Genomic DNA, 15343 nt, shown 5'->3' on the forward strand with positions numbered 1-15343 from the left:
GGTAAAGACAGTGAAATGAAAAAAAATATATAGCTTGTTTTTGTAGCTCTTTACAAGAGGTTATATATATGGTTTGTTTGAGTTTAACGGCATTTAAGAGTGTAGTGATTGTAAAAGAGTGAATAAAATGCTCTAGCCTTTGATCCTGATTGAAACCATGATGACAGAAAAATGAATACCGTCAGAAATACATCTGCCCTGTCTGTTGTTGGTGAATGATAGTTATGACATTTTACAATGTGAGTGGACATATCACCACAAATTGAGTCATCAGTGTCCCAATGTGTATTTAGCCTTAGGTTTAGGAAGCTAGGGAGCTGATTGTGATGCCCTGTTGGTATAATCACCTCACATGCCTGTCACTGAGAGTCTGCATGAGTCTACAGTCTTGGCTAGAAAGAAATCAGCCTGAGCCTCACTTATTTATTCTGTTCTGTGTGTTCTTCTTAATACTGTTGATGCTGTGTGGTTCAACAAAAATCCAAAATAATATGCTTTAAGACTTAACAGTAAATAATCTAATATTATTTTGATGTCTTTTTTGAAAGGCATGGTTTATTCAAGTTTATTCTTTTCTAGCTCCTATATATCAACTGTCTCTGCTACTAAGGTCAATTAGAGGATCATGGACAAACTGTAATAGATCTGAACTTTTTACATGGGTACATGATTAAAATCTTTCAGTGTAAGGATTACGCCGTTTCACCCCTGCGCTTATCTGATCTGTACCTGCTCAGCAAACATCATCAGCTATTAATGAAAATGCAGAACCCGCACTGCTCAGTTGCCTGGAGTGCAAACACCCTTGCAATGCAAACCGAATCATTAGAATTTATTCAACCTGATAAAAGCGAAAAGGAAGATCATAGATAAGAGCAATAATTTTTTTTGTGTGTAAAAAAGAAATGTCTCTGACCTTGTCTTGCATGAGTGGATGAAGATTGTGTGCTCATCGTCTCTTTCTCTGAGTGCCGAGTAGTGCGTTTGTCTAAAACTGGAAAGAGAACATGAAGACCAGGAATGTGGAGAGGTGAAAAGACGGGCAGGGAGAAAGGAGAGCTGAGAGAAAACAGAAAATGTTGTAAAGAAAACAAGCAGAGAGAGAGAGAGAGAGAGAGAGAGAGAGAGAGAAAGACAGAGAGAGTGAAAGACAGAAAGAGAGAGAGACTGGGTAGAGGCAAGGATGCAAGACAAAGACCAGGCAGAGAAGGATGTGCTCAGAAGGGCATATGAGGCCATGGGTTCAGTAAGCTGGAGGTACAAACACAACCCATGAGTGTCATTTCCATTCCGGTGCCCCAGTAAGCTGCCAGTCAACCCACGCTCCCCTCTCCTCCCATCCGAGTTGTTGATTTATTCACTCCCTTTTTATCCAGAGACCTTGGGCTTTTCTACATTTTTCTTAACACATGAGTAGAGAACCCACTGACATGTTCTATAAGCAGCTCTTAGACATGCGATCTGCGTGTGGGTGTTTATGTACGTGAGTGTCGAGCTGCAGAGCTGAATTCTCGATTTTGGTTCGATGCTTGGGTTTTGAGCCTTAATGAGCTGGCAATAGGTAATGAGCTTCTATGTAGTTGCCCTTAATCATCAGGGCTGTGCTGTTGCGCTCGCTGCTTAGACTGCAGCTCTGTGATGGTGCTGTGTGCTTGAGTGAGCAGCAACACGGATGGATCGATCGCTTAACAATCCTGTGGGCTGAGCTCTCTCACACCTCAGCACTTAATCACTGCAATCACACACACACACACACACACAAATGTTTGTCATAGTATCCTTGTCAGGACCTTCCTTTGGCAAAAAACAGCTACATACATACACCCAAACCAAACAGTATAGTTCACCTAGGTGTAAACTTTAGTCATTTTCATTTATTTTCTGTTCACACTCATGACAAATGGCTTCATAAGATTTGCACTTAACCCACTCTATATTGTATTTTTGTTACAGTTCCCTTTCCCCCCATTTTAATCATCCAGTTTTTTTTTTCTTTTTCCAGAGTTTTATTCCCTTCTGAATATAATGTGTTTTTCTTCTCAATGAAAATAAACGGGCATTTGGTTAACAGTATTTTAATCGAAAATCTCCCGTGCTGACCTTGTAAAGTGTTACAAGGGAAACATTAAATATGAAGTATTACATAACCTGACTCCTCCTGTTATGCTCGAGCCCCAACGCCCTCTGCAAATGCACTTTCAGGCTCAATCATGCTGTGCTCGCCAGAGGAAGGATGGTTTTCAATGGTCCGGTTTTATAGAGGACACCGGACGAGCTGAGCCCATTTAACTTCCTGTCCAACAAACCTTGAGAGCATTCATCTCAACTCAGCCCTAAACAAATGGAGTTTTTATTCCGTTCCTGTGACAGGCATTCAGGGAAAACCTGACCAGAAAAAAAAAGACACTCAATGCAGCACATTCTTACCATTCGAAGATCGCAGCTACATACTGAATGAACATTTTTGGGGTGGCAGGTATCTTAAAGATGCCAGTCATTTGACAGCCATGACAGGTTAGACATAGAATAGACATAGAAAAAAACCTTCATAATAACTTTCATTAATCCGTCATTAACTGCTATGAGTAGAGCATTGGTTATTTAGAAATTGACAAATGGCACTAAATAACACTTCCTGTAGTTTTTAACGTGTGTGTAGAGTACTGTTGGATCATTAATTACTACGACCAAAAGTAATTTGAAAAGAAGTGGATATAAATTGAAAATTCATATGATTGCTCATAGCTATGAATACCAAGTAGATGTCTTACTAACCCTATGATGTAGTTCCTCATTATTAAATGAGCTGTAAAACTGTTAACATATGTAGTTTAACATCACTTAATTTTAATTTGCTGAAAGATTTTGATAATATCTATAGATTAATAGTTTAATATCGCATAAGTTTCTGAAAGAAGCAACGTGAGATTTCTTTCGTGAGTTTTATTATTGCCATATAAGGAAAATACTTTTTAATGGCTATGATTTTATTTATTTATTTAATCATTCATCTATCTATCTATCTATCTATCTATCTATCTATCTATCTATCTATCTATCTATCTATCTATCTATCTATCTATCTATCTATCTATCTATCTATCTATCTATCTATCTATCTATCTATCTTATTAATAGTTAAATACAGGTTACCAGAAAGATTTGTAAACTATCACTGAAACCTTGTTAACAAATGCGTGTCTACGTCATCAGTTACATAGGATTACCTAAAGTTTACCTAAACTTCACAGAATTATTACAATATATTATAATATATAAATATTAAAAAATATTACAAATAACATTTGATCAAGGCTCCAAAATAAAGATAATAAAGCATTAATTTACACAATTAATTAATAAGGTATTAATTTATACAATTAATACATACTATGACACTATATTTTACACAGGTTATAAAATGTACAAGCTACACTCACACTTACTATGGCAACTAAAGAAAAGAATCAATTAAAGCAAAACACTGTACACAACAACGCACTTAACAATTTCTAATTCACCTCAGTGCATCTCTCTCTCTCTCTGTCTCTCTCTCTCTCTCTGTCACACACACACACTCTCTTGTTTTGGCCCCTCCTCTGCAGAAAAGCGATTGGTTTAGCAGCACGGCAGCAGCACGACAGCAGCAGGGTCTGATAAGGTCAATACACAAATGTGTCACGATGTAACATCTTGATCCAAGGACATGGACACACTCATAAAGTGATAGGTAGTAATAGATAGTAATCACACAACCACAACAAAAACAAATATTATAGTTATATGTATGTTGATTACTTGAATTAAGAGTTTCAATTTCATTAAAAACCCAGATAGTATATAAGGTTGTGAGTTCCAGTAAGCTAGGCTTGGGCAAGGCCATTAACCCTCAATTGCTCAGTTGTATAAAAATGAGATTAGAATGTTGAAGATCGTGTTGCTGTACCTATATTGTAATTAAGAACTTTTCATTGAAAACCTTCTTTACTTTGCCATAAAAATCAAAATAGTACTCTAGGGCACTTTGAATTGTGTATGTTATAAATTCTAGTTAAATTCATGTAAAAACACCAAGGTTTGCATATATGTGCATAAATATTCACTCACTCACTTTCAGTAGCTGCTTATCCTGATCATAGTGTTATTATCCTGGTATAGATTCTATCCCAGGAATGCTGGGCCAGAGGGAGGAAACTGAAGAACCCTGAGGAACATATGTAGAAACCTCTCAATTGTAAACAATAAAATTTCCCTCATCACTTCCAGTGCATCTATAGACATGCTTGTGCTGCCTACACTCTTTCTAAGTGTTAACATTTTGTGAAAGCAGCAGCTGAAAAGCACATAGTAAAAATCTCACTTCCTTCCAGATATGTTTACTGATCGTTCCTCAGGATGCTGTCTTTAATAAAATTTCTCCCCTATGATAAAACGCGATCGTAGTAAACAACTAGTATAAATTACAGCTCAAGCTGGTAGATCAGTTTTTCTCCTAGGTTTCATGTTTACTTCACAAATGGCAAAACAATCACATTATTATATCCTACAGAAAAACCACAGCCATGATATTGTGTAATAAGCAAATATAAAATGTTAGGCTTCATAACGGCTGTGGCTCTTTATAACAGCCAGTTTATTTCTGTAGGATTGCACACTTTAATTCTTTTTCCTTATAAAGTTATGTGAATATTGTCTTCTGTTTATTATCCGTACACTGAAATGCAGAAGCTGCTGTTTACACTAAACATGCACTTTTTTAAGGAACACCTGTATAACTGCTCATTCATACAAGTTATTTATTCAGCTAATTGTGTGGTAGCAGCAGCAAAGTATAAATTCATACAGCTACATGCCAACATGTATTTGGGTAATGTTCACATCAGCCATCCGATTGGGTAACAAAATGTCATCTCAGTGATTTTGACTGTGGAATGCTTGTTAGTGCCAGACAGGCTGGTTCGAATATTTCTATGACTGATCATAGACTCATTTAAGATGAAGAAGTTGCAGAAAATTTACCAGATCTTTTACTAGTCCAGTTTCGGTGACTCTGTGCCCACAATAGCCTTAGATTCAGACTTGGCTGCCTGGATTGGAATCCAGTGTGGTCTTCTGCTGCCTTAAGGTTTGATGTTTTGTGTATGCTGAGATACTTTTCTGCTCACCACAGTTGTAAAGAGTGATTATTTGAGATACTGTGTCCTTTCTGTTGGCTTTTACCATTCAGCCCATGTTCATTTGACCAGTCTTATCAACAAGGCATTTCCACCAACAGAACTATTTCTCTCTTGATGTTTCTTGTTTTTCACACAATTCTTTGTAAATTTTAGATACTATTGTGTGTGATAATACCAGGAGATCAGCAGTATCTGAAATATTCACACCAGCCTGTCTGGTGTCAACAACTACGCCACGGTTAACGTCACTGAGATCCCATTTTTTCCTCCATTTTGATGGTTGATGTAAACATTAACCAAAGCTCTTAAATGGAATCTGCATGCTTGCATACATTGTGCTGCTGCCGTATGACTGCCTAATTAGATAATTACATGAATGAGTAGGTGTACAGGTGTTCCTAATAAAGTGCTCAGTGAGTGAATATTGGCTGTACATCCAGGTGGTTCCTGCGACATTTCCTCTTAGCGGACACTCTGACATTACGGAAAATTATGAACACTACAGCTTATGCAAGTGTCCATGCATGATGCTCTGACGTACTTTTAGATATGTGCTTGTAGGAGTATAATCAGCCCTAAGCTGGTATCCACTTAGTCATGTCTCTACAGACCCCTGTGGTTCCCAGCACAGCGGGCCTTCCCTCTCTTATCCTCACCATTATCAGGCTCATACACTCATTAACCGCCACAGGGGGGACAAGCATATGTGTGTCTGTGTGTGTGTGTAAGACAGACTGTGTTTGAAGATGACTGTTTATCCTCAAAAAAGAGAATCTATGATGTGTGTGTGTGTGTGTGTGTGTATCTAAGACATGCCTATTGAGTGAGTATGGCTTGTGTCCTTCTTTGCCCTTTCACTGTAAATTCTGTCTGCATTAGATATGTTCATTAGAGGCTACTCTAGCAGAATGAAATACTTGATCCCACAGCTTATAACATGAAAAATCCATCTTCTGCTATCTTCACTTGTTAAAAAACAGCTGATACTTGTCAGCCCATCTTCCATGATGGTTTCAGATTTGATTTAAACCACTTTACAATGAGAGTAAGGCACAAAACATGACAGACAATCATTTCAGCATAAATATACACATCTTAAAGGAAACACATTGTTTGATTACTGCAGTGCCTTCATCTTTTACTACCAGCAGACACAATAGATTGAATGTATGCATTTTTCACTGTCTTAAAGACAGTTGGGCGTATGGGTAAAATGCTTTCTAAATGAGGGTCAATGCAAATGAAGTGAAGTATATGTATAATGTATAAATAGTAATGAACGGAAAATCTCTTTTCGTATATAAATGACACTGTTTCCCTAAATGAATCATTTACTGTCATTTATAAATGTTTTATCTGGAGAGTCTTCGGAGAAAACACTAACTATATTCGACAGAGAATAACGAAAAAAAGAAGTAGTTGAGATCAATAATGAACTGAAATGATGTTGCTGAGTTTGAGGAACTGTCACAGGCAGAAATCACAGAGCCTGCAAACTGAGATGACATTCTGACCTCTGTTTTTGGCTTCCCCCTCTGTTTTCTGTTGTTTCTAGTGGTATATTGGTGGGGAATTGAACAGAGATGGAAGGAAGGGAGGGAGGAAGGGAAAGAAAAAAGCAGGAAAAGGAATAAAGAAAGGATGGAAGGAAAAGCAAATTCCTTTTATTTTAAGCAAATAATGAAGAAAGAAAGAAGGAAAGAAAAAAATGATGGAAGGACAAAAGCATGAAAGGAAGAAATAATGGAAGGAAGGACAAAAGCAAATAATGAAGAAAGAAAGAAAGAAAGAAAGAAAGAAAGAAAGAAAGAAAGAAAGAAAGAAAGAAAGAAAGAAAGAAAGAAAGAAAGATTGGAAGGAAGGACAAAAGCAAAAAATGAAGAAAGAAAGAAAGAAAGAAAGAAAGAAAGAAAGAAAGAGAAAAAGAAAGAAATGATGGAAGAACAAAAGGAAGAAAGAAAGAATGGAAGGACAAAAGCAAGAAAGGAAGAAAGAAAGGATGAAAGGACAAATGCAAGAAAGAAAAAAAAGAAAGAAAGGATGGAAGAAAATAAGAAAGACAGAGAGGAAGAAAGACAGAAAACCCTGTCAGTTTGTGTCAAGCCCACTTTAAGGATAAATCCAAATACAGACACCGATCCAAATATTTGGAACAATGAACAAATACAGCTATAGCATATATTATAGCATTTATTATCTATTCCAAGTTCTGTCATGTTTGACTGATTGATTATAAAACGATTAAATCCGTACATAATACATTTGATCTATATTTAACTAGTGATATATTTAAAAACGGTCCAGGTTAACAAGAGAACCCAGTTGCAAGCTCCTTATCCTTGGTGTGTGTCTGAAGGCTGTACCTCAATGTCAACTTGTCTCTCATTTACATTTTATGGTTACTAGTAAGCATTTCCATCAGTCACTCATACGTCTGCTTACACAAATCTTAGAGCATCGAGTAGAGACGTTTCTGACACTCTGAGATGTCATAAATGATTTAACAGCTTGGCAGTTCTAAATGTGTTTGGCCCTCCAAAACCGGAGTTTGACATCCTTGATCTATCACACAGCATTATAGGACACCCCGAACTGAAGTCTGAGCTGAAAGTGTAGGAAAAGCATAATCCCTAAGCCCTTCTGCCACTCACTCACACCGTCCGATCTTACAAACTCACTGCTTATGTCATTTCAATTCACAGCCGTCCTGTCACTTGCTGTCAGCAGCTTCTTCCTATCAGTACACAGCGAGCTACTTCCAAATAATCCAAACACATTGCTGTCTTACTGGAAATCTAATTAGGCTACCATGTTTTATTTCTGAGCAAAAAAAAAAAAAAAGAAGTGAATCACGCTGCCGGCAACATCCTTGTCACCTCGACGTCACTTCCCAGTCACCTCCCTGTCACCTGCCTTGCATCTTTCTGTGTAATCAGTGTCATTGCTTGTCGAGTGCAGAGTGAAGTGTCAAGGTGTTTCAGTGTATTTTTCCAGGTTTGAACTCACAGCGGATCTCACCCAAAAGCAGATCATTTTCTAATAACAGCACATTCCAAACAGGGCATAATGCAAAATTCTGAGCAACCCTAAACTAACCCTAAACCTGAACCCAGATTTGCGTAAGAAAATGGGAGTGTGTGTGTCTGAGGATGCATGTGTGTGTTTTTAGTGGTAGTGTGCGTTTGCAGTCCCCTTAGGGAGAAATCTTATGAACAAGTGGAAAATGACAGGTTCCTCTCCAGTACTCACAAAGCCACATGTCACTGTGCGGTCATCCAGAAGATGAGTGGATTGAGGGAAAGAGAGAGAGAGAGAGAGAAAGAGAGAGAGAGAGAGAGTTAGGAAGGGTAGACAGGGAGATGAAATGAGTCTGACCCAGTCTGTTCTTTGATCCCTGTCTGTCTGTACCCACAGATCAGTGCTCACATCTCTCTCTGCTCTTTCATCCCTCCTTTGTATTGTTTATCTTATTATTCACACATTATTTCCTTTTTGCATACTTCTATATTCATTAAGTACTTTACAGGAGGCTGGAAAAATGGAAAACAATAGCCTGAGATTAAGACTATAGCAAGGCATTGATGAGGTGATGTGTTACAGTGCAGTGTGAAGCGGATTTAATGGCAACACTTTACAATAACAATACAATAATAATTACACACTAATAATTAAATTTGAATTAATAATGAGTAAAGGCATGTACTAATTAGGAACTAATGAAGAGCTAACCCTCGCTAAAATTAATTCATGCGTGATTAACGACCACCTTAACTACACGCTAGTACATATTTGTTAATGCGTTATTATGTGGGCGGAAAAACTAAATCAAACCTAGGAAAATGAAAGGCGCATCATTTCAAATTGTGTATATAATTTGCCATATGCAGCTGCATACACAAACAACACTGGGTGGTGTTGAATTACATTCATCATTTACTTTGATTCTTCTTATTGAACGCAGAGAGACACACTAATAATAAACACCAATAATTTCATCTCGAATAACTTAATCTCATTTCATTCCATTTTGCGTCATTCAACAACCTAGAGCTGTAGTGCTAGAGCTAGTGGTCTGTGTGGCTCTGGCCTGCGGCTCTGCTCATTTACCCACAAGGGTGAAATTAATACAATAACATTTTATCCATTCAGCAGATGCTATTATCTATTAACATTTGAAACCAGTGTGCTATAAGATTATTTTCCGATGTTTGTTTAACGTATTAATTTAAAACATTTACTAACCTGCACTAACATGTAGTTAAGGTGGTAATTATTCACACATAAATTCACCTGGTTAAGGTTAACTCTTATTTAGATTGTGATTAGTACATGCCTTAACTCATCATTAGTTCTTATGTAAGTATATCATTAGTGCACGATTATTCATGTATTTTTATTGTAAAATTTTATTGATTTACTTTTTCCAAAAGAAACTGATTGTTTTCCAATAAAGCACATCCTGAAGGGTTTTATTCTTATACCATTTGCTAATTCTAAATTTTTTTTTAATTTCATTTCATTTTCTTGGTAAATGAACCAGACGTCATACATTTTAACATTTTATAGCTACATATAATGTTGTTTAAGTCTGTATAACAGCTGTAAACATCTCGGCTTGTCACATTACAGAGATTATGGAAAGCACAGAGATTTTCTTTTAATAGAAAAAAATATTGACATCCTGTAAGGAAATGACAGTCCTTTTCATACAGAATTGGTTATTGTTATTGGTTAAATAACTTCTTAAAATCCATTTTATTTTTCACATAGATTATGTGGAGCGTCTGCCGTACAAGTCCCTGTGAATGAGTTATTACCATAGAAATGATTATGAATTATAATGATAATGGATTAGAAAATTATAAGATGTATTTATATAAATTCATAAATCAAATTCCAGACAGCCGGAGATGTCCTGTTAGAGAAAATTAATCAATACCTGGTGACCAACCAGATTCAGGCTCAGTGCAAAAACAGAGGCTTTTAATAGATCATTAATATTTCTTATGTCCCGCTATAGGATGCTCTGGAAGTTCTGGCAGAGAATTATGAGTTCATTGAGAGTAAAGGGCCGTGTCTGGGCTTCAAGAGAGCTGCATCTGTGCTGAAGAGTCTTCCTATGCCAATACGCAGCATTGACGAAATTGAGGGACTTCCCTGCCTGGGACCGGAAACCATGGCTGTTATACAGGTGGGGGATTGCAGGTCTTTGTAGTGTTTTCCAGTAACCTGGAAATTCAGACTCTTAAAAAAATAAACAAATCACCAAGACCCTTATGATCACAGTGCAGAATAATTGTATGAATTTAATTACTTTTCACATATTCTTAATATTTTCTAATTCCTCTTATTCATTTTTTCATGTTTTCAAATAAAATACTTACATTGTCTTAAATTGATTCAAAAATAGTTTTTATTAATGATTATTTTTTCACATTATCAACACATCTAATTTGATTAAAATTTCACTAATAAATGTATTATTATTATTATTATGTACAAAAAAAACTTTGCTTAGCTTATTAGGCATTAGATTAGGAAAGAAAACCTACACACTTGAGGGACTGGTATAATTTGAAATTAACTCGGCGCTAATGCTTTAATAATTTAATTACCCAAATAATAACTATGACAACAATAATTGGTAGTATTTGAGACTAACTGTGATTTCTACCATTATCTTGTCATTAAAATAAGAATAAAATCACAGACTCTTAGCTGAACAACCAGGTCCCCTGGGGGTCTCTGTGCGCCACTTTGAGAAGCACTGCTTTAGAAAATAATAACGATTTTGCCTTATCATCTTAATGTCAAGACACATTAATGCTGTGACCAACATACCAATCATGAAAAAGAAGCAGAAAAGACTTGATTATTACTCATTTCAATATACAGGGCTTATACATTTCTCGTGATTTAAGACTGGTACTGTTTTTTTTTTTTTTTATGAATTGGAAAAATTATACATGAAACTTACATTTCAGTTTAAGATATTAAAATGAAATGCTTGTATAGTTCAAAACACAATTGGCTAGGTCAAATGTTTTACTCCTAATCCGCAAATATAGAAATCCCTATATGAAATGTGGGTGCTATATCGTTTTTTTTCAGTTGATCTTAGCAGTATAAACACTATCGGATCGATATGAATATCAATAACCTAACAAACATGTCATAGTATATCTTGAGCACTCTCTCCATTCCTGACTAGCTTTTTGTCTGTATTGATTCTCTCCTGCTCAGGTTTAGGGCTTCCAGCTAGACGGAAAAAAAAAAGAAAGAAAAAAAGATCAATTCACTGATCAGATCAGGGGTCAGCAAAACAGCATTTTCTAAGCTCCTGACTCTGCAGAACTGCTGAACCTCAGATACCCATTAATACTTAGCTAATGCTTAGGAATTCATGCAATTTCTTCAAAAGCAGTAATATGGAAATGGTTTAAACTTATACGGGAACAAGCCCAAATCGATCTGACACAAGGTCAGGAAATGTATGTATGTTTGTATCCTGTGTGTAGATGTTTACATATTACAGGAACAGTGGGGTCCTAAAGTCTGAGTCCACAATGAAAATATAGGAATTTTATTCTAGTAAGAAATGTGAAAAGTAAACAAAAAAATTAAATGCTCAATCAGAATTATTGAAACAATATCACACAGTAGCTTATATTTAAAAACTAGTGACCCAGAAATAGTGAAGAATCTTATAATAATTGTGATGGTTAATTGCTTTGTACAAAAGGTCAGATTTTCCACATGCCTAATGTCTTCTACCGATGCATGTGTTCAGACGACCTTAAGATGGATTTGATCTAAAATCGTATGGTTTCACACAAATTTGTGGAGTGCCAGCTGGAGTGCATACTGTCATTAGAGCGAAAACTCTGAAATGCATGTAAACCTTTCAAAGATTCTACTTTTCACTGAAATTGTAGTCAGTAATGCAAGTTATAATAATAATAATAAGCATTATATTAGAAAAGAATGGAAAATAGAAGCATTTTCACTAGTGCTCTCAGAATTGGGACATAAATTGAGCCCACTGTATGTATGAAAATTGTTTTGTACGCATTCAGAAGGAACAATTCACATTCTGCCAGTGGTGCTCCTTTTACAATACATGAAAAATGCAAAAGTACATACACATTTTTTATTTTAGATTCTTGTAGGCAAGATTTCCTTTTGTATTCCACATTTTCTATCGCAGGATGTCTTTGAGTGTGGATCGTCCTCCAAAGTTGAAGAAGTATTAACAGATGAGAGATACCAAACTCTGAAGGTAAGCTACTGAGAAGCGAAGGTAATATTTTCTTTGGAGAGCAAAAGAAAAAAGAACCTATTGGCGTTTTTGAAGGGGGCAAGAGATTGAGACAGTTGAGCATGCTACAGTACACAGTAACAGAAGATGATGCTGAAGATTTTCAGCTTCTTATTAGCTATGAAATAAGAAAGACAAGGATTGATTTTCATGGCACTCCATGCTCTCACAGCTAGCTTTTACATGATTTCTTGCCATGATTTGGTTAATCAGAAACTCTACTGCATGCTACAGTAATCTCTATGGATAATACATTTTTAATGAAATTGATCTGTATGTCAAATATCTTTGTGTGTGAGTGCAAAAAAACCCTGACACCATCAGGTAATAAAGCACTGAAGCTGTACAGCCCCTATACAGTTGATGTTAGTCAAGCAACAACATTCTTATAAAGTTAGAGCAATGTCATTCATTGCTTGGAATTGCATGAATAGTTATATATGTTTTTATAAAAGATTTTTACCAGTGTGTTCGGGGTTGGACCCAAGACAGCAGAGAAGTGGTATCGCCAAGGCCTGCGTAGCCTGGAGCAGATCGTCTCTGACTCCAGCATTCACTTAAACAGGATGCAACAAGCAGGTAGCACATTTACAGCATTTGACAGACACCCTTATCCACAGTGACTTACATTTTATCTTATTTTTATACATCTGAGTAATTGAGGGTTAAGGGCCTTGCTCAAGGGCCCAGCAGTGGAAGCTTTGTGAACCTGGGATTTGAACACACAACCATCCCGTTAGGAGTCCAACAACATAACCACTAAGCTACCACTTCCCATTATTCCCATTATTCATTTGTAAAACAAATGGTCAAATATTAAATGCTTGGATATCACTTCTGGAGATATTTCTGTTGAATTTATTTGTTTCCTATTTCTTTCGGATGCATATTATTCTACGATTTCAAAGATATATTTTGAAGTAAAGATGTATTCACCTTTTTTCCATTTAAAAACCTTTGATATACTTATAAAGGTGTTGACATACTCTTGCTTTCTACCTATACTCGCCTGTCATACTTTCAGAATCATTTTTAGATCTTATTTTATGTAATACTTGGACTGCCAAGGGGCACAGTGGTCAAAGCCATCAGGAAATTGTTTAGAGATTGGAGATTGAATGGGAAAAATGCCATAGCCATTGGGGTCAAGAGAAAATAAATGACCCTGCTTTCTGGGTAGAATTGGTCTGTTTATGAGTGTCTGTGAAATCATGTACACTTTCCTTCCAAAATATATTTTGATGTCAAACACATGTCTTGAGTGTATAGCAGTAACACTGTTAGTGTTACAAAATGATGCAGTGGCTTCACGTGTTATGGCTTAGTAGCTGCCTTGTGATTGGGAAAACAACTAAATATATAAAATTAATAAGAGTGCAGGTGATCAGTGTTTGCATAGACATGTTTGCATAGACAATACATAGACAAACAAATCAAATGTTAACGGGTGAACACAATGAGTACAAGACCAATGAAATGACAGGACCAAAATCAAAATAACGAATTGTGAACAAGCTTAAGCAATGTTTATTGCGCTGAGACGTATGGTAAGAGAGGAAATTTGTGACATTAATGTGGATTTTAAATAACTAAAAGAAGGTTCAGGCACTTCAGGTACAAGTTCTTACATAAGGTCTAATCAAAACATCTATTACATAGCTTCACTTATCCATGAATGAGGCAATATCCTGCAAGTTTTGCACTGTTTACCTATTATTTGTAGCTCTAGCAATTCTGAAATGATGCCAGATTACTCTAGCAAAAGTAAATCTTGAAACCGTGTCAGATGAGTGATGAATGTTTCCATCAAAGTGCCATTCATCATTTGGCTGTCACTGTGTTAATACTGCCTCTGCCATGTCTCTCTGATTCTCCGCAGGCTGTTGTGTTCGTTCCTGCTTCGTTAAGTTGCCCAAAGCTGTACTGTGTGATTTAATTTCTTTTGCAGCTCTCATCTGCAGCGGTATATGCCTTTTTTTTCTTTCCTTCTCTGAGACATTTCACTCTTCTCTTGGAGAGATGTTTACAGTGCCCTGTATTAAGAAGCTTCATTGACAGGCCATTGGCTGACTATAGACATGTTCCACACACAGACCTGGCACCACATGGGGTTCTCACAGATACAGATGGCTGTGGGTAGATGAGATAGAGAGAGAGGAGCAAAATGCCAAGGCTTTGCAGCTCTCCCGCAGAAACAATGAGAACACTCCGTCATCAGTCAGGCAGCTTAAAAAGGCCAGCTGCCCAAAGGCCAGGCTTACTTCTGTTATGATGCTTTTCAGAGTTATGATCTGATCGTGTTATTGCAGTTATAAAAGTGTTAAATTGCCTGACCTGTTACAAACAGGTGGTACGTTTCAACACTGCATTCTAATTTGGATTTCTAATGGAGGGTTGTGTTGTTAATTGCTGATTGTTATGAAAATCTGTTGTGAGGTGAAAGTTTAATGAGGCTCAGGTTTTTACTGCCACTACACAACTGATTTTTAATAGGCATCTGGGGTAGTTTTTTTTTTTTTAACACACACCCACCCACCCACACACACAGACACACATACAGACACTCATTTGCAACCTGCTGGCCTATAAACAAGCTTGTTCCTAAACAATTATGCAGATTGAGTTGAGGAACTTTCTGGGAAATATACGGCGTGCCTCAGGTGTGCTACACAGCACAATATATTGGCAGTTTGCTTGAATAGATCAGAATTTCTCCATCTCGTTTTTAGGCTGTGTAAGTGTGCAGGAATTCAGATGTAAATGAAATTCACTCCAGTCACATATGATGAGACACCTGTAGTTAAAGTCATAGCAGTACAGCTTTATAGCTCCAGCATGATATACTGAA

General features: G+C 36.6%; 1 protein-coding gene across 1 annotated transcript in view; it reads left to right on the top strand.

The window, feature by feature from the left end:
- dntt (deoxynucleotidyltransferase, terminal) overlaps nucleotides 1-15343 on the top strand; it is a 122621-nt gene that overhangs the window by 16356 nt on the left and 90922 nt on the right. The window contains exons 4-6 of the mRNA XM_058380387.1: nucleotides 10198-10368; nucleotides 12385-12456; nucleotides 12951-13074. Of these exons, the coding sequence (XP_058236370.1) occupies nucleotides 10198-10368; nucleotides 12385-12456; nucleotides 12951-13074 (367 nt within the window). The remainder of the gene's footprint in view (nucleotides 1-10197; nucleotides 10369-12384; nucleotides 12457-12950; nucleotides 13075-15343) is intronic.

Source organism: Hemibagrus wyckioides, linkage group LG03 (genome assembly GCF_019097595.1).
Source record: "Hemibagrus wyckioides isolate EC202008001 linkage group LG03, SWU_Hwy_1.0, whole genome shotgun sequence".
NCBI classification, from domain to species: Eukaryota; Metazoa; Chordata; class Actinopteri; order Siluriformes; family Bagridae; genus Hemibagrus; species Hemibagrus wyckioides.